Genomic DNA, 19453 nt, shown 5'->3' on the forward strand with positions numbered 1-19453 from the left:
CAACCATCAAAAGCTCCAGAAACACAATTCAACTAGTATATTTCTTTGAGGATAATATTTCAAAAGGCATTTACTGTTTTTTTATTAAATTGGACCATAACATCTCTTCAAAATAAAATGAATAAGTTATGCTTTGATATCTTTTTTCAAGACTAATAAATATTTAACTAACATTTTGATTATGGTCAGTGATTGACAGTATACATTGTACCATAACTGGATGCCATTGAGAATATTGGATCCAATAACTCACTATGCTATTCAATGACAAACTGTTCCATGAATGGTGTAGATTTGTATTCCCACAACTCACTATATGAGATTAAATAAAATGCTCCGCTGGGCGCAGCTTGATACGACCGCAGAGGTCGAACCCTGAACAGTTGGGGCAAGTATGGACACAACATTCAAGCTTGATACAGCACTGAATTTGGATTGTGATTAAATATTCGAAATAGCATAGGTTTCTGACACAGAATGAATATGGTCTAAGAACTTAAAAAATTTTAATTTACCTATTCAAACCATATCATTATTATTTGCTTTTATATATAAATCAGAAATAACCAATTTAAAATGGAAAATTTTAAAGAAAAAAAAAATCCCTCCCCCAAATTTTTTGAACCCCCTTATGATTCATCACCCCCAAACTCAATCCCAGCCTTCCCTTTGTGGTATGGTACCTTGCAGTACAATTTCAGAGAGATCCAAACACTTGAACACAAGTTATTGTCTGGAAACTAGAAAAATGCTTGTTTTTGGCCCCTTTTTGGCCCCAAATTCCTAAACATTTAGGGCAATAACCCCCAAACTCAAACCCATCTTTCCCTTTGTGATATGGAACCTTGTAGTACAATTTCATAAAGATCCATACACTTACACACAAATTATTGTCCTGAAACTAGAAAAATGCTTGTTTTTTGCCCCTTTTTGGTCCCCAATTCCTAAAATTTTGAGGCAATTACCCCCAAAATCAATCCCAGCCTTCCCTTTGTGGTATGGTACCTTGCAGTACAATTTCAGAGAGATCCATACACTTGAACACAAGTTATTGTCTGGAAACTGTAAAAATGCTTGTTTTTGGCCCCAAATTCCTAAACGTTTAGGGCAATTACCCCCAAACTCAAACCCAGCTTTCCCTTTGTGATATGGAACCTTGTAGTACAATTTCATAAAGATCCATACACTTACACACAAGTTATTGTCCTGAAACTAGAAAAATGCTTGTTTTTTGCCCCTTTTTGGTCCCTAATTCCTAAAATTTTGAGGCAATTACCCCCAAAATCAATCCCAGCATTCCATTTGAGATATGGAACCTTGTGGTACAATGTCAGAGAGATCCATACACTAACACACAAGTTATGTCTGGAAGTTACAAAAATGCTTATTTTTGGCCCTTAATTCCTTAACTGTTGGTACCAAAACCCCCAAAATCAATCCAACCTTCCTTTTGTGGTATTGAACCTTATGGCAAAATTTCATAGAGATCCATTCACTTAAACTAAAGTTAGAGTGCGAAAACCAATGTGTCTTTGGACGACGACAACGACGCCAACGTCATACCAATATACGACCGCAAAATTTTTACGGTCGTATAAAAATTGTTCATGATTAAGGTAGATCTACTTACTGTGAGATTCATTGACAAGCTTCCTCATGACTGGATGATATAAATCAATGTCCCATCTTACTTCCCTTATCTCTTGTAATCTTCTACAGTGCAACTGATTTTCTACAACAGAAAGATAATTCAATGACCACTTCAGTGACAAGAATTCATAATACACACACACACATACATAATAAACACTGTGGCAAGAAAAGAATACATGATACACATTGTGTCAAGAGTATACATAATACACATTGTGACAAGGATACATAATACACATTGTGACAAGGATACATAATCCACATTGTGAGTAGATTACATTACACCTTGTGAAGAGATTACATAATACACATTGTGACAAGAATACATAACACATTGTGACAAGAATAAATAATTCACATTGTGACAAGATTACATAATACATATTGTAACAAGAGGTGGTACTGAAGACTGATAATGTGATTTCTAACAAATTTCCATGTCCATATATGCTTTCTCATTAAAAACTATTAACTTGTTAAGCATAAAATTTATAGAAACTAACAATGAAGAAAAAAAAAAAAAAGAAAAAAAATAATACAATACAGCCCTCAATTTAGGCTATTAAAACAGTCGCCTTGGCGACCTATAAAGCCTCCAGGCGACCTTTAATTTCATTGTTGGTTGCCATTTGGCAACCGTACAATTCCGGATAAATAACCTGCCTCCGGTCATATTTTATTAAGTTTTATTCACAGTCATACGAGCGCTTGAATGTATGCTTAATCTTGAATATGATTTCAAGCATTTTTAATCTTAACTGGGTCTATAAAGTGCTTAACTTAACTGGGAATTCAAATGTCTGATGAAGTGTTTTCGGGGCCAATACATCTTAGCAGCCAAACAGATGTTGCTGTCCGGATTATTCAAGTAAACAACCCAAAACAACGATGTTTCACCAGCTAAGAAACAAAAAGAAGGGGCGGAGAGTTCCTCTATAGAAACTCCGGCTTTAGAAGAGCTAAGTACATCTTCTAATGTTACGATTAAGCGTAAAATTGCGGCACCAACTTCAAGTGGTACTGGAAAATTTTAAAAAATTTTAAAAAAAGAGTTGTCCTGGTTGATCTATAATGAATATAAAAATAAAATGAGCTGCAAATTTTGCCAGAGCCTTCCTGATTTAGCTGGCCAATCAGATATTTGCTTTGAACAAAGACTAACTTATTTTATGTCTTCTATTATATACAACAGAAAATTTATTGATATTCCTTTTTTTACTAGTCTTAACTAGCTCTATGGACTAGACTTTCATAACAAATTTCTTAGGCGACCTGAATTTATTTCCTGTCCACTAAAATTTTGAATTGGCCACTGAAATTTTATATCTGGTGGCCAAAAGGCAACCTGGTCTTTAAACCTATTTTGAGGGCTGCAATAAAGTTATAACAAAGAAAACAATAAACATCTTATCATAAGCATTTAATGGTTTTTCATGGTTTTCTAAATATCTAAATGAAGTTTAAATATGGTGTTTTTTTTTCTAATATGATACAAGTACATGTAACAAATACCTGGATACAAGGTGGGTTTTCTTCCTGGAAATACAAATAACTGGTTCCCAAATCCCCATGTTGACTGTAACCCTGCAGTACATGCTGGGTCATATATTGTCTAAAAATGAACAATGTGTATAATCATTAACAACAAAACTATTCATACATATGGCCTTTAACTCAGAACAAAATCCATAAAGCCCCCCAAAAAAGTAGGTTTGTTTCCGGTTGCATGTCACCCAAAAATAGGGTCAGAGGGTCAGGTTTTTTTGTACTACTAATTTTCAATTCTTCAATCGATCTCTTCATAACGTTCTTTGAACTGTTGTTCGAATATTTTGATTTATGATACTGTCATGAGTGTTTGTAAATCAGGTTTATGAATGCATTTTATCAACTGAACTGCAAACACACTACTTATAAGCCATTCATTTGTTTATTTTCATTCACGGTAAACAAAAAAAACCTTTCACAAATAGCGCAAATTAGACTCAGATGATTTTGAGACATGCTAAAAGAAGAGCTTTTTTTCTTGATCACATTGAACTTTACCATTTTTTTTGTTTAAATTGGGAAAAAAAGTTAGGGTCAGTCTTGCGACTGGAAACATACATACATATATTTTATTTTTTTGGAACAAGGGTCAAATATAAGATTTTATTGCAGTGAAAATCTCTTCTTCGGTTACAGAAAACCATCAATGTACTGATGTTTACTTTCCAGCTAATTAGATGTAGTCAATGGTTTTCATGTCTCTCATATTTATGCTAGTTATGGAACTACTATTTAAATTTGAAAATTTTTCACAATTTTTTCTCTCCTTTTTTATACGTCTCTATCTTAACCAAGTGTAACATAGGAAAATCTTGTGTCCAGTCCTCGTGTTTTGCAGCACACTTAATGATAAAATGACTTTTGGTTCAATAAAAATCCTGTTCAAAATAAGCTTCTGTCAAAACACTTAATGCCTATTTATGTAACGAACATATTATATGTGGCCAAAGTGACATGATAGGCAAACTGGCTGCAAAGCCGAAAACATCTTGAAAGCCCATCTACATATACAAAATATATTATTTTTTTAAATGTACTTTGTGTAAAAGCAACTTATAGTATTCATTTTCAATGTGGTTCTTGATCATATATCAAATAGCACTTTCGGGAAATGTCAAGGAGATTTATGTTGCTCTTGTTGAAGTAATTTGTAACTACTTCATTTTTTCCAATTTAAGTAAGATGGAGGCCGATCCGTAGAGGACATAATTAAGCGAAATTATTGATGAAGATTTCATGAGACGGTCAAAAACAATTTATGAAAAAGTGTAAAAAGTTCAGAAAACGAAGCGATTAAATGAATAAAAGTAACTTAAATTGAAAGAAAAGTTCAAGCTAAAATGTGCTGAAATGGTGTATGATGTCAAAAATTACTTAAATTGATTAAATTAAGTAAGAAATTTAACCTGGCAAAACACTTTTTCCCGCTCGGCCATTTTGGTTATGTCCCTTTAACTTTAGGACATTCTAAAACAAATATGCTGGTTTCGATCTTAATTTTCCTTTTTGACTGAACATTTTCAAAAAATATTCTTTCATCATATATTAAATCAAATTTGTAATTTTATAACAATGTATTTTATTTGTGTATTTCTAGAAAACAATTTTTAGTAAATTTAGAAAACCCTAAACTATTGTGGTCGGGATCATGTACATATACTAGAACTTGAGGTCAAAATACAGAATGGAACAGATGAAATTTATATCTGCTTCCCAAGTAAAAAATGTTCTTACATTTGAATTGCTTATTCCACAAATGGAGAAAGCACTTGCCAAATTTTCAGACAAAAAAGTTGTTCAACCTGTAAGATCTGTTATTCCTGTCAAGGAATCTGGTGGGTATGTATGTATGTACACTCTGTATATATAACTCTCCTTCCTTAGGAGCACCATCATGAGTTTTGGTGTAAAGGAGAACATTTTGCACACTGTATAGACAAAGATGAATTGGAGAATTTGCCTACATATTTCATAAGCCTGGCCATCACAGGACTTACTACCAGAAAGTTAACCTTCCCAAAAACATAAATCAATTACAATGCATGAAAAACAATATACTAACACATACACACTCGCCTGATTTACTCATCTTCAACATGTAAGAAATTTCAGGTGCTACATGAAACGCCAGCAAAGCAAGCCTCTGCTGTCTGTTTGACAAAAAAAAAGGTATGCAGAAGATATGTTACTCTTTATAGGGTAATGGTTGCTTTTTCAGTTATTCTTGTTCATGCCTCGATTTTTTTCAACAATTAATATATGGTACAACAATAAAAAAAAAAAAAAAAAAAAAAAACGGCATAAGTTACCAAAATTAAATTGTTTTTCTATTCCTAACTAGAGAATATTTATATTCTATTTCGAATATACATTGAAAACAAAGGACACTTCTGTTCCTTTTGCTTTTTTTCTATATTTTGAATTTCCATTCCATTCCATCTTGTAGTAGCATTAAGCAGCTATTTTAAATATTAAAAAAATGAGATTCTGTTTGATGATATGTACTGTTATCAGTATTTATTATAGTTTGATTAATAAATTATAAGAAGCTGGGATATTATTTAAGTAAGGTTCATATAAAAAATAGCTGTCTTTACACCTTGAAATAATTAAATACTTTGGTTTCTCTTTGTTTTTTCTTGCATTTTGTTTTTATTTTGTTTGCTATTTTTTTTCTATTTGCTGTTTTAAAGTCAATCTGCTATCAGAAAGGTAGAACATTTTTTTTTGTATCTTTTAATACTTTTAATGTTGATATGTTTATTAAAATCTTGTTTCATGAAATTTGGATATAAACATGATAAAGAGATGCTTCAGAAGCTATTTTGTTCTGACATGAAATCAGGTCAGAAAGTGCAAAAGAAATTTAAATATTCCTATTTGACATGTACATGATTTTATTGTATTACTTCACATTCCTAAAAAATAAGAAATGAAAATATCAGCATAAAAAGTTAAAAGTGGAAACAGAAAAATGAATGCCAAGGCATATATCATGACTACTGAACACAGGCACTTGTCTCTGAAAAAAATTCTATATACCTTAATATTATGAGACAAGTGCCTGTGCTACTAAAGGAGAATTTCAAACATTCTGTAGCACTTGAAAAAAATTTTCATCAGCATAAAAAAAAATGTTCAACATTCTGAAATACAAAATGCATTATACTTTGCTCCATTCTGAAACACAAAATGCATTAAACTTTGCTCCATTAAATTTATATATCTAGGTTTCCAGGCAATAAAACTTTTCCAGTTGCACAGGTTTGTCTGTACCCAAAGTACATTTTGTTTTGCTTACACAGCCATTTCTGTGATTTTTTTTGCCCTGCCTTCGTTTGTAGTTGGATCATGTTTTACAGTTTTTGTATCATTTATTTGTTTGTCCATTTGTCCATCCATTCACTTGTCCAATACCAAGTTAAAGTGTTGGTTTAATGTATAAAAATAAGAAGATGTGGTACCATTGTCAACTCATCAAACGAGATCAAATGATGTAAAAGTTAGCAACTATAGGTAGTTTGCCACATTAACATGAAAGTTGATTAGTACACATGTTCATTTAGTCCAAATAATTATGACGTCTTGAAAGGCTATTTTTATTTTTTGATGTGATGCCTTACGAAGCCTCACAGCAAAAAATAAAAATTGCTTATGATTTTGACCAAGATTTCACTGGTTCACAACACATGAAAATGTGATAATGTGAGCAGGGTATGGTGCCTTATTCATTAACATATTCTTGTTTATTATATATCAAATGTTTATAATTCATTTCACAGATTTTTTGGTTTGATGCCATCTTTATGCTCTGAAGACAATGTTCTTGCTACTAAACTGGTATCATTTTATCCAAACAACAAGGATGTTCCCACTCACAATGCAGTTATTGCCATGTTTAATGCATCCAATGGTGTACCTGAAGTTGTAGGTATTAAAAAAAATAAATAATTGTATTTACTCTTTATAAATTAATGATTGTATTATACTACTCACGCTTATTAACATAGTTTTACAAACATTTGTAATGTATCCCAAAAGTTGCTCTTGGAAATAAATATTTTCCAAAGTCATCTTCTGCTTGGCAGAAAGATCCTTGCTGAGGATGACCATTTGTTTGTGCTGCTGAGAATATGTAAAATCTTGTTAACATCAAAATTAAGCGGAGATGTCAAATCCAAGAATATGTTAGAGCATTGAAAAATAAACGGAATTACAATTTATTTGGGTCATACATAATCTGTTGTTAAGAAAAAATTTACATTACTGAATATATGCCTGTTTCTTTGTGGCAGTATTGAATGCTATTTTTTGACGTACACATGGTTTTGATTAATTTATGAAAATGAATATTCTCCTAATTCAATAGTTACATCACATATTTTGCATTAGCAAATGAATTCAATGCAAATAAGTCAAAAGATCTATTAAGCCTTAAACCTTGAGGCCAGTTAGAGTCTATTCCAATAGTGACATTTAAATACATTGTAAATGACAGTGAAAAAGGAAAAGTTTTAGAGATGAAACATTATGGTTTCGTCATAATGCAACTTTTAGGTTTTGTTTTATCGATAAACATTTTCCACAAATTATCATTGTGGCCCTAAATATCTAATCTATGATTTTGTATAATTATAGATAGTTGATGGTGAAGTAATTACAGCTATGAGAACAGCAGCTGTTTCTGCAGTTGCTTCGAAGGTAAAGTAACTTGTAAATAGTCTGTATATTTTGTACCAATTCTATCATCCTAAGTATTAGATAAAAGTATGTGTATCATATTGAAAATTATGATGATACTGTTAAATTTTTAGTGCTATATGTCATTATAAAACAGTTACAAGATACCTAGGGTGCAATAAAATATTGTAAGTCAAAAGCATACACCACCATGTACAAAAGATAAAGACACAAAGAAAAATGATAGTGTGTAAAATACTGTACAAAAAAACCCTGTAGATCAATATGTACCCAGCCTTATCACTGGATATGACTGAGCAAAAGGGAGATGTGAATTAATTTCAGGGGATATCTGATGACATGCCAAAAAGTGGTGATAAGGACAACTTTAAATTGGCAGATAACTCTTGTCTTACACTTTGGAAAAACGAAATTAATAATTCTTTGGTACATGTAAATTCTCAATTTGATTAAAATCAGATCTTTCACTCTGTGTCATAAGATTTGTTTGTTAATGTTGCATTGTAGCAAAGGGTGCATTAAGTTTTACCCTTATATGTCTGTATGTCCATATGTCTGTACGTCCCGAAATTGGCTTCCGTTCTCTAACTTTAGATTGCCTCACCCAAATGTTATGAATCTTATACACAATGCCTATTACCACAAAACACAGATCAAGTTTGAATTTGGGTGGCGTCAATTTTACCTTTCTAGAGTTATGCCTCTTTACAAATGGAATAAAATGCTTCGCTGAGCGCAGCCTGATACGACTACAGTGGTCGTTCCCTGAACAGTTGGAGCAAATTTGGACACAATTTTAAAGCTTGATACTATCTGAATTTGGATTGTGATCAAATTTTTGACATAATATAGGTTTCTGACACAAAATAAATGTGGTCAAAGATCTTACAAATCTAATGCGCAATACTGTGCAATTGAAGATTTCGTCTTGAAACTTTTCAAAAATTTGAAATTTTGAAAATTTAGAAAAAAAAATATGAACCTTTTAAAAAAAAATTGGAAACCCCCCTCCCCCAAACTTTTTGAATCCCCCTTTTAGCATTAACCATCAAACTCAATTGCAGTCTTTCCATTGTAGTATGGAACCTTGTAGTACAATTTTAGAGAGATCCATACACTTAATCACAAGTTACTGTCTGGAAACTAGAAAAATACTTTTTTTAACCATAAAAGCCCATTTAAATACATCATAAAAGTATTAAAATAGAAAATGACATCATAGTCATGGCTAAAATTAAAAAACCTTCATCAGCAACTTTTAATAGTAATATCTAAAAATAAAATTCCTCCATCATCATTTAAAAGTAACTTCTAAAATTAAATTGACAGCTAGGACTTTGCAACCATAAAAACCCATTTAAATACATCATAAAAGTATTATAATAGAAAATGACATCATAATCATGCCTAAAATTAAAACACTTTCATCAGCAACATTAAATAGTAATATCTAAAAATAAAATTTCTTCACATACATAATCATGGCTAAAATTAAATAATTTTTAACATAGAAAATGACATCATAATCATGCCTAAAATTAAAAAGCCTCCATCAGCATCATTAAATAGTAATATCTAAAAATAAAATTCCTTCACATACATAATCATGGTTATAATTAAATTACCTTTATTAAACATTTTTAAAATAGTAACTTCTAAAAATAAATTGACAGCTAATCACCTAAAGACAATACATTTCTTTATAAATAATTTACAAGCAGTGTAAGGGAGGTAATTTGATAATATATGTCTTTGAATTACCTCCCTTACACTGCTTTAAAATTATGTTTGTACTTGAGTAATTGTCCATTAACCTGGAAACCCTTGTTTTCCCCCTTTTTTTGCCCTTAATTCCTAAACAGTTTGAGCCATAACCCCCAAAGCATATTCTTACCATCCCTTTGTGATATGGTAACTTGTGGTATAATTTCAGAAAGATCCATACACCATTTCACAAGTAATGGTCTGGAAACTAGAAAAATGCTTATTTGGGCCCAATTTTGGCCCCTAATTCCTGAACTGTTAGGATCATAACCCCCAAAATCAATCCCAACCTTCCTTTTGTGGTCATAAACCTTACGGTAAAATTTCATAGAAATCCATACACTTAAACAATAGTTATTGTCCGTATAAAAATTGCTGAATTTTTCGTTTCTGTTCTCTAACTTAAAAGTTTGCCTCAACCAAATGTTATGAAACTTATACCCAATACTTATTATCATAAAACTCAGTTCAAGTACAAATTTGGGTAGCATCACTTTTACCGTTCTTGAGTTATGTCCCTTTATAACTTTCTATGCAAGCGGGGGCATCATCTGTGTCCCATGGACTCATTCTCCATTTACTTTACTATGAACTATCATAAATACTGTCAAGTAATTTCAGAATATAGTCTTGAAATTTTATGTACTAACTTGTTCTTCACCTGACATCATATCTATTTTATACACTGACCTGAATGCAAACATTTCTCAACTCAGCAAAATACTTAAAAGTACATGATTTTATTCATTTTTGAAAGAAAGTAGCACAGTGCAAGATATAGGGATGCTAAAATGGCAGGGGTAGCTTTGATGGTTTATGCTACAGTCAGAGGTTAGAAGTGTTTCACTGTTTGAAAATACCCCCATATATATTTGATATAAAAACAGATGATTTAAAACATTCGTTATATTTTGTCAGATTTGAAATGAAATTTTCACAAATCAATACAGAAATGTCTGTATTTTCTTGCAATATTTACACACTGTTTGTATGACCTATACTTTTAATGATTACACTGATAAAAGACAAATATGAATTTCTGTATAAAAGAAATATATGGCTATATAGGAGAAAATGACACCTTATTTTCATATTTGTATATACCGGCAAATGATGTTTTCTCAGTAATATCATATCAATAAAATATTTCAATATGATCATAAAAAACAGTAAAAAAAATCATCTAAATCAGACCTGAAATAAGTTTTGAACTATTATTTGTAAAATGTGTTTTTATAATATATATATAGTGAAATTTTTGAAGAGGTGAAACACTTTCTACTTCTGACTGTATTAGTATAAATCTTTATATTTCGGAGGTAGTAGACCTGGATTCTTCATACCTTGTATATAGAAGCCTTATGTTATGAAGTTAGGTCTGTCATATGTCCATTGTCCTTGACCTCATTTTTGTGGTTCAGTGACTGATTATAAAACTGTATAGCTTTTTTGTCATGTGAATTTTTCACTTATTATAAGCTGGGACATAACATATTGTATAATAGTCCTGGTTATAAGTAGTAGGATAATTATATTTGGTATATACGATCCGTGCAAGGTCAGTCTCACAGGGTTTAGCTGACCTCAATCTCATTTCAAGGATCACTGATCAAGGTTAAAGTTAACATGAAAAGGTCTGTTACTCAAATACTATAAGAAGTAGATCATCACTATTTGATGAATGGAATGATTGTAAGGTGCACATGTCTGACTGGCAGTTTCATCTGACCTTGACCACATTTTCATGGTTCATTGGTCATTGGTATTTTGTTGTGTTTAGGTCTGATTCTCAGATACTATAAGCAAAAGATCAGCTTTATTGGATGTATGGATTTATTGCATCAGTGTAAATGTCTGTCTGGCAGGATTCATCTGACAGTGACCTCATTTAAAAGGGTTCATTAATTGATAATGTTAAGTTTATGTGACACTTGTGGTAAATCTTTTATCTTAAAGACTTTCAACATATATCAATCATAATAAGTAAATCAGATGAGACATTTCAGTGTATGCACTCTTGTTTATATTGTATATCATAAATTGATAAACACTTTAATCAATAAAATGTTGATTTTTTCAATTAGTTCTGCCAATCTATGTTTGTGTGAGGAAATTTGTAATCAACGAGTAAGCTTGTCACTCAAAATGATCGGTTAATTAAAAATTTGCATAAAAGGTCATCTAAACATGACCCCTGATAGGATGTCTTCAGATCTGACAGGCAGAGACAAACAAAACTAATGGAGCAAAGTGATAGATCTGATTTCAATCAGATCGTGTAAATTCTCTCACTCTGCTTTCATGACCAAATGTTTAAGTTTATTATGATAGTAATGATATTTGTTGAGGAAATTGAATTTTACTAAAATTGTGTAATTGGTTTCTATGTCAATGATGTTTACCCCATGTTTCCTTCTGTAGGCTTACTGAAACTTTCAGAAATGTTTTAACACAAAAATCACTCTGAGTCTGTTTTTGTAATTTTTAATTTTAACTTTATATATGGGACATTGCTTTGCACTGGGGACATTTGCTTATATTTTATCCTCAAATTGACCTTTCTACTATACAAATACAGGCTTGCAGATAACTTGAAGCGATAAACATATAGTATACGTATAGTATACGTTTATAGTCTCCTGGTCGTGTTGATTTCATTAATAAACAAATCCAACAGTGAGAAGGAAAATAAAAACTATGGATTTAAGCAAAAATGTTATATTGCAGGATAAAAACAATATTCGTACATTATATGTACAATATTCGTACATTGTAGGAAAATATAAAATGTATTTGTACTCGTCAAGAAACAGGAGAAAAGCACGGTGAACCTCGATTTTTTCTCTCTGTTTCTAAAGCTCGAACAAATAAATTCTATATTTTCCTACAATGTAAGAAATTTTCTATATCAATGATTGATTGACAATTGAAAATAAAAAGTAGCTAATTGATGTAAATATCAACAACTCAAAAATAACACACTGGAAATGTTCATTTGTAAAATACTGATAGCAAACAATTTATTCAATTACTGTACATCCTGAAATGCTTTGTGTGATAATTTTTCACTATATTCTAGGTAGGCATTTTAATACATAATTTACCAAATGTGAACAATGACAACAGCAAATATTTAACTGACCCTTCTGAGATCAAAACTGTGAACAAAACCCGACATGAAAATACCTAAATATATGGTATATCTTAAAATCCTATTCTGATGCATTTCCTTACAAATGACATAATCATTTATAATAAAAAAAACAACTTTACTTTTAGTTTCTTAGCAACAAAAACCCAAAGGTGTTGGCTTTATTAGGAAGTGGTGTCCAGGCAAGGTCACATTACCAAGCACTATCTACACTGTACAAATTTGAGGAGGTGAGATTTGTCACGTAAATACAATATATAGCTGACTCATATTGACTATGAATTATTGTTTGAAAGGTTACAGGAAAGTTTTACAAAGATTTTTATATATTAGCTATTTTTATTACCCTAACATATGAAGAACACATTATACGAAAGGGTTTCAGAGGAAATAAATATTTAAAAATTTTAAAATACTACCACCCACCCCAATTTTTTCTACAAGTAGGATAAAAACTACTTAACAATTCTTGTTGGCCTAAAATTACTATTTTATCATCTGCATTATTCAATTTTAGAGAAAAATTAGGAAGCCAGGTTTTCTAGGTAAGCATTTTTTTTTTAGTAAAATTGGTTATCTTTTCAAATGTTGAGTATCTATTGTCCTATAATTTAATTTAAATGTAACACGTCTTCTGATTGGCTGAAAAGTTTTTTTGTCTACCAGCTCAAAGACATAATTTTGTCATGTGACCGTGACATCATAAACGTTTTTTTTCATGATTTACTCCTTAAAATAGAATTTAAAATTAAATTATAAGGAATGACTGAAATATTTTTTCTGTTTATTCGAAATAACCTAAAAAAATGTGGTGCACACTTTTTAATAACACGCTACACGGGTTATTCAGTGTGAACCACATTTATGATGTTATTTCTTCATAGATAGAAAAAATATTAGTCATTCCATAATTACACCAAAACGATTTCTTATAGGAGTTATTGCCCTTTAATGATGAATTTTATGAAAGTGATTTCTTTTTTGTCTATTATCTTGAAAACTTTAATAGTTAGGTAGGAACTTTGAATTGCAAAAATTATCAGTAAGACAAGATATACAAATAAGTCTAATCTGGCCAAAATCCTCAGTCGACTCATTTATGACGTTATTGCCCTTTACTGACGATTTTTACCAACTTTATGTAGTTAAACTTATTATCTTGAAAACTATAACAGATAGATAGAAACTTTAAAGAGAAAAAATGATCCACAAATCAAGCTCTACAAATAAGTTAATGTTACTGAAATCATTGGTTCACTCTACATTGGCATTGGACTTAGTGCCCTTAATTGACAACTCTTACTGATTTATAATGTTTTTGCCTTTTATCTTTTACTATAATTGATAGATAGAACTTTTATAAGCAAAAATGATTAGCAAGACAGATCTGAAAATAAGTCAATATTGCTGAAATCTTCAGTTGACGCTTTATAGAAGTTAGTGCCATTAAACTACAATTTTTGCCAATTTTTTTTGCGCTTTTGCCTATTTTCTTAAAAGCTATAATAGATAGATAGATAGAAACTTTAAAGAGCAAAAATGATTAGTAAGACAAGATCTGCAAATAGGTCATCAAAGATGAAATTGTCAGATGTCTTCTTATAGGAGTTATTGCCCTTAATATTGATTTTTACCTTCTTTCGTGTTTTTTTGGCAAAACCTATAGAAGATAAAGAGGAACTTTGAACAGAAAAAAAATTATTAGCAATATCAGCAAAAAAAATATTTTTTTGTCATGAATTATATTCTAGTCTACAATGCTGGAGAGTTTACATTGTTGAAGTTGCACATAGACCTAGGTGAGCGATAAAGAACGAGGCACATAGACCTAGGTGAGCGACAAAGTCTTTGTTACTGCTTATTTTGTATTCTTTTATACATAAAAGTTGTAAGCTATGGTCACATTTCGATGTCCAAGTACAATATTTTTAAAATTACATTTCTGAATCTTTTTCTTTTCTGAATAAATGTTACATTTAAAAAATGATTTATCATCTATTAGATTAGGATATGGGGCAGAACCAAAACTAATGTTGAACTTCTTGCAAGTGAATTGAATGGAATAGCCTGCCAAACAGCAGAGGATGCGGTGAAAGAAGCAGATGTCATAGTAACAGTTACTTCATCAACCATACCTATACTGAAAAAGGAATGGGTAAAACCAGGAGCCCATATAAATGGTATGTTATGTATAACTCATTTTCTTGACCCTTTCTTATCAAGGCTTTTGGAAAATTAACAAGGATATTAATGAGGACATTTTTGGTAACCAAGTGTTAAGATAATAGTGTTAATGGTAGGTCATTTTCAGGCTGAAAATTTCAGCAGAAGAAATGTAAGTTTGAAAGCTAAAAAAAATGTTTATTCTGATTGAAAAAAGACATTGACAACACAAAACAAGTGTACAAACATAACAAACAAAAGTAAAGACTAACTTTTGCAACAGGAAAACAAAGAAAGAGTCATACAGCAGTAGCTTAACTTCTGAGTAAATGTGAAATACAATTCTTTCACCATGTAAAACTATCCTCACTTTAAATATTTATTTTGATATGTGTTTTAAAGCTGTTGGAGCCTGTAGACCAGACTGGCAGGAAATAGACCCAGAATTGATGAGATCAGTTTCTCTGTTTGTTGATAGTAGAGATGCAGCATTAACAGAAAGTGGAGATGTCATACTGTCTAAGGTATCATGGTTTAGTTTGGTGCTCTTTATTTGTATTTTTACTGCAGCTGGAACACTTCCTGTTGTTGTTATTACTTGAATAAGTAACAAAGTGATATTTTGTACTATGTGAATTTCATGTAACAATGTTTTTCCTTCACACTCAGCTGCTCATATAGGTGTGGAAAATAATTTTATTTTTGTGTTTATAATATTTTGACTGCAGTGTAAAAACAATATTAGATCAATGTCAGAAAAATGTAAATTTTTGTAATCAGCATTGTTGAATGACTTTGTAAACCTTGTTCTACCCTAGTTTCTAAGCCTCATTAAAACAGTTGATATTATTCTGACATTGACCAGAAATTTCTATATAGTTTTCATGCAGTTTGGGAAATATAACTCACATAGTTTACATGGTCAAAATAGTTTTTAAGTGCATTTTTCTGTAATTTGATCAAGCATTTGCCAAGAGTCTGAAATGGTAGGTATGATACTGAAGTCATGATTATCTTTCTAATTGGGGAATAAAAGCATTTGTAGAGAATTTCCTGAGTTATCTCCCCTTAAGTGTATTTTGGGATGTTTTTTAAAATATTTTTTAGAAATAAAAGTGTACAGAAATATAAGTTGGTTTGGAAGGAAACTCCTGTCAACATATTGCTTTTATCATATTACATAGAGGACAAATTGAAAATATTAGGAATAAAGCAGACTATGTATACTTTCAGGCTGACATTGAAGCAGAAGTCGGTGAAGTCATTCTGGGTAAAAATGGTGGAAGAAAAACCGCAACAGACGTGACCTTGTTTAAATCATTAGGTAAAAGATCACAATATAGTCCTTAAAAGTTCATATAGACTAATTGAGCTATGCAAAATATATTTTAAAAAGTTTAATCATGTTGTCGGTGACCGTTGTGCATAAAACTAAAACATTGATATACAAAACTAGATTAATTAATTAAGTTCAAATATTTAAAGAAAAAAATTAGCATACAATGTGTATCTTGCTTAATGGATGGTTGCCGTTGCAGAAAAAGAACAGTCTCCCATTACAAAATGTTACAATGACCTACAGTTCATACTTTATTGATTTAGTTCATGGCCATTCTCTCATATTAATTGATCCTCCTCATACAGTTTCTTTTATGGATTTAACTGAAGGTGTGTAGTGTGTATAGTGGCCTTCTAAGAAAAGTAGGTCACTGTAAAGGACTTTTTTTGCTTAAGTGACTGGTTAGATTTTACATCTCAGTTTATTTCTCCTCTGCATTAAGATTTTCAATTATGGAACTAAATATTTTGATATAACTGTTGTTTAATAAAAATAAGAAGATGTGGTATGAGTGCAGATGAGACAACTCTCCATCCAAGTCACAATGTGTAAAAAGTAAACAATTATAGGTCAAAGTACGGCCTTCAACACGGAGCCTTGGCTCACACCGAACAGCATGCTATAAAGGGCCCCAAAAAGACTAGTGTAAAACAATTCAAACAGGAAAATCAATGGTCTAATTTATATAAAAAACGAGAAATGAGAAACACTTATGAACCACATCAACAACCACTGAACAACAGGCTCCTGACTAAGGTTAGTTTATCTCCATTGAAGTAGGGTTGATATGACAGCCTTTTCATTATAGAGTAACTTTTACTTCTATACCAGTTACAAATGTTTTTATAAGGTTTACAAAAAGTAGATATTTGTTTCCATATATATAAGTTCTTATGTAAGAAAATACAAGTTTCAGTATAAAATAAGGAGAAATGGTATGATTGCCAATCAGATAACTATCCACCAGAGACCAAATGATGTAGATGTTAGGAACTATAGGTCACTGTACTTCCTTCAACATTGAGCAAAACCCAATTCCCCATAGCAAGCTATAAAAGGCAACATAAGAAAAATTCAAACAATTCAAACAAGAAAACCAATGGCCTGATCTATGTACAAAACAACAAACGAAAAAAAAATTACGATATATGGCAACAAACAACAACCACTGAGGCTCCTGTTCAGTTTATTCCATTTGATTACTTTTGATTTTTTTTGTGTCCTAGTGGAGGGTATATAGGGATTATTTCTGACAAATTGATTATAGTTCTATATTTACTTGTGACAAGTGAGATTTGTGACGCTTATAATTGATATTTTTTTATCTGTTCATTTTTCCACACCAAGATGCATATTTTTTCAATTGCAATTATTTCACAAAATACTTTATAAAATTTATGTATAAATACAATTTGATAATCATATGCATGTGTTAAAATATTTTTATTTTTATAGGTCTTGCCATTGAAGATGCCTTGTCTGCCAAGCTTGTGTGTGATCTTCTAAGCTCTTCTAATTCATCATGAAGTTCTTCTTTAACAAATAAAGAAGCTTATTTTACTTTCCAATCCCGGTGTAGCCAGATTTTTTATAAGATTTTATCATTTATAAATGAGAAGCATAAAAAAGGAATTGATTTTATGATTTTCAATTGGAGATTAAGAACTTTTCTGTTGGAGTTTGAGATGCTCAGTAAACAATATGCATGATTTTGTGAATATAGTACTGATATATAATGTATGATGAAAAATGTCAATATGGAGATTTTTACCAACAAACTAGAGGTTCACATAAATACTACAAAAACAACTTTAGGAACAATTTCAAAAATGTTTATTTTGGGTATAAATTTGTTTTAATGGCATGAGGTGTCAAAATATTTTTTAGTGTATTTATATTATTTTGTAAAAGCTTTAAAGAAGGCAAATTTTCATATAGATAACTTTATATTAAAGTAGTTAGTTAAGAAATTTTTCAGTATGGATCCATGGGACCTCAGTTGCAGAGAGGAGCGGTTTTAAGTAGTTCAAGATAGTGATAACTAGCCTATCAACTCTAAGGTTGCTTATCCGAACCCCCCTCATGTCCAGGAGTATTTGACAATATCAAAATTCAACACATGCCTTACCCTTTACAAAAGATAATAGAAAAAAGGGAAATCTAAAAATTCTGTGAAAATTTAAGACTATTAAAATCAGTTATTCTGTTGAAAAAGAAACAACTATATTGGAACTCAAACTCCATTTTAAAGTCTTCATACATGAATACAGTGAATACATAACCAGAAATTAACTAGACACCTACATTCTGATCAATGTATGAATATTGTAAATTTTAACTGTATATTGTTTTTGATATCATTTTTTCGTTATTGCAAGCAATTATTTATAAAGAGTTGTATTTTGGATGCATAACTTTTGTGTAATTTTATGATAGCCATAATTTATTTGATTATATTGGATTGGGAAAGCTGATTTCACAACATCACTGTTAACTGTACACTATTTTGTTTAAATTCAAGAGGTGCATTTATAAGTGCTAATTTTTCAAATAAAATTACATGTTATTACATGTATACTATTTTTTTAGTTCAGTGCTAATTAGTCAAAACAAATTACGGGATAATACTCCTTTTTGCACCACAAAGGCAACAACATGTTGATGATTGCAAATATTATTAAATGATTAAAGGAGATAAATAATTAAATTATGATTTAATCAATATGCTCATTGCAAAATACAATTGTGTATCTGTAGGAAGATTTCCACTGAAGAAGGCCTTAGAGGCCTAAATAATATGGGACAAGGTTTATAATGTAACAAGGTGACTGTTCTCTTAAGGTAAATTTTAAACAAAGAAGACTAAATTATTCATATTGATATAAAGATATAATTTGTGATAAAATAATTTTATAATAAATGATATAATAGATTAATGTTTGTTCTTGGAATTGGTCCTAACAGATGTGATATTTTAATATGTACTTGTATACAGGGGAGATTTATTATTGTTGTTATTTTGCCTTGCCTGCGACTTTCCTGGCAGAATGCAAGACATAAGGATTACAATCCTGTGGCGGTGGCGACAGCATACACTACTTTTATAAAGCTTTATATTTTAGAAGGTATAAGAC

At 30.8% G+C, this 19453-nt stretch overlaps 2 protein-coding genes across 2 annotated transcripts in view; one reads left to right on the forward strand and one right to left on the reverse strand.

Annotated features, from left to right (window-relative positions):
• The window catches only part of LOC127707485 (nuclear pore complex protein Nup85-like), a 66219-nt gene extending 61563 nt beyond the window's left edge, over window positions 1-4656 (reverse strand). Inside the window, exons 1-3 of the mRNA XM_052212059.1 lie at window positions 4608-4656; window positions 3166-3265; window positions 1631-1732 (exon numbers count right to left, since the gene is read on the reverse strand). Coding sequence (XP_052068019.1) covers window positions 1631-1732; window positions 3166-3265; window positions 4608-4637 — 232 coding nt within the window. The 5' untranslated portion in view covers window positions 4638-4656. The remainder of the gene's footprint in view (window positions 1-1630; window positions 1733-3165; window positions 3266-4607) is intronic.
• A 192-nt stretch (window positions 4657-4848) lies between these two features.
• LOC127707490 (ketimine reductase mu-crystallin-like) lies at window positions 4849-19255 on the forward strand. Its single transcript, XM_052212066.1, has 8 exons — window positions 4849-5040; window positions 6984-7128; window positions 7840-7902; window positions 12946-13047; window positions 14820-14997; window positions 15383-15504; window positions 16214-16304; window positions 17775-19255. Exons 1-8 carry the CDS (start codon window positions 4886-4888, stop codon window positions 17843-17845), a joined length of 927 nt encoding a protein of 308 aa, XP_052068026.1. The 5' UTR covers window positions 4849-4885; the 3' UTR covers window positions 17846-19255.
• Window positions 19256-19453: the final 198 nt, after the last annotated feature.

The sequence above is a fragment of the Mytilus californianus genome, unplaced genomic scaffold, assembly GCF_021869535.1.
Source record: "Mytilus californianus isolate M0D057914Y unplaced genomic scaffold, xbMytCali1.0.p SCAF_7, whole genome shotgun sequence".
Lineage (NCBI taxonomy): Eukaryota > Metazoa > Mollusca > Bivalvia > Mytilida > Mytilidae > Mytilus > Mytilus californianus.

What these genes read in the sequence shown, in the direction of transcription:
- LOC127707490 (XM_052212066.1), top strand. Translation starts at nt 4,886, where the DNA reads ATGGAACAGATGAAATTTATATCTGCTTCCCAAGTAAAAAATGTTCTT. An exon ending in TTTCTGCAGTTGCTTCGAAG is followed by an intron (nt 7,903 to 12,945) that starts GTAAAGTAACTT and finishes CTTTACTTTTAG; the next exon opens with TTTCTTAGCAACAAAAACCC. An exon ending in CACTGTACAAATTTGAGGAG is followed by an intron (nt 13,048 to 14,819) that starts GTGAGATTTGTC and finishes ATCATCTATTAG; the next exon opens with ATTAGGATATGGGGCAGAAC.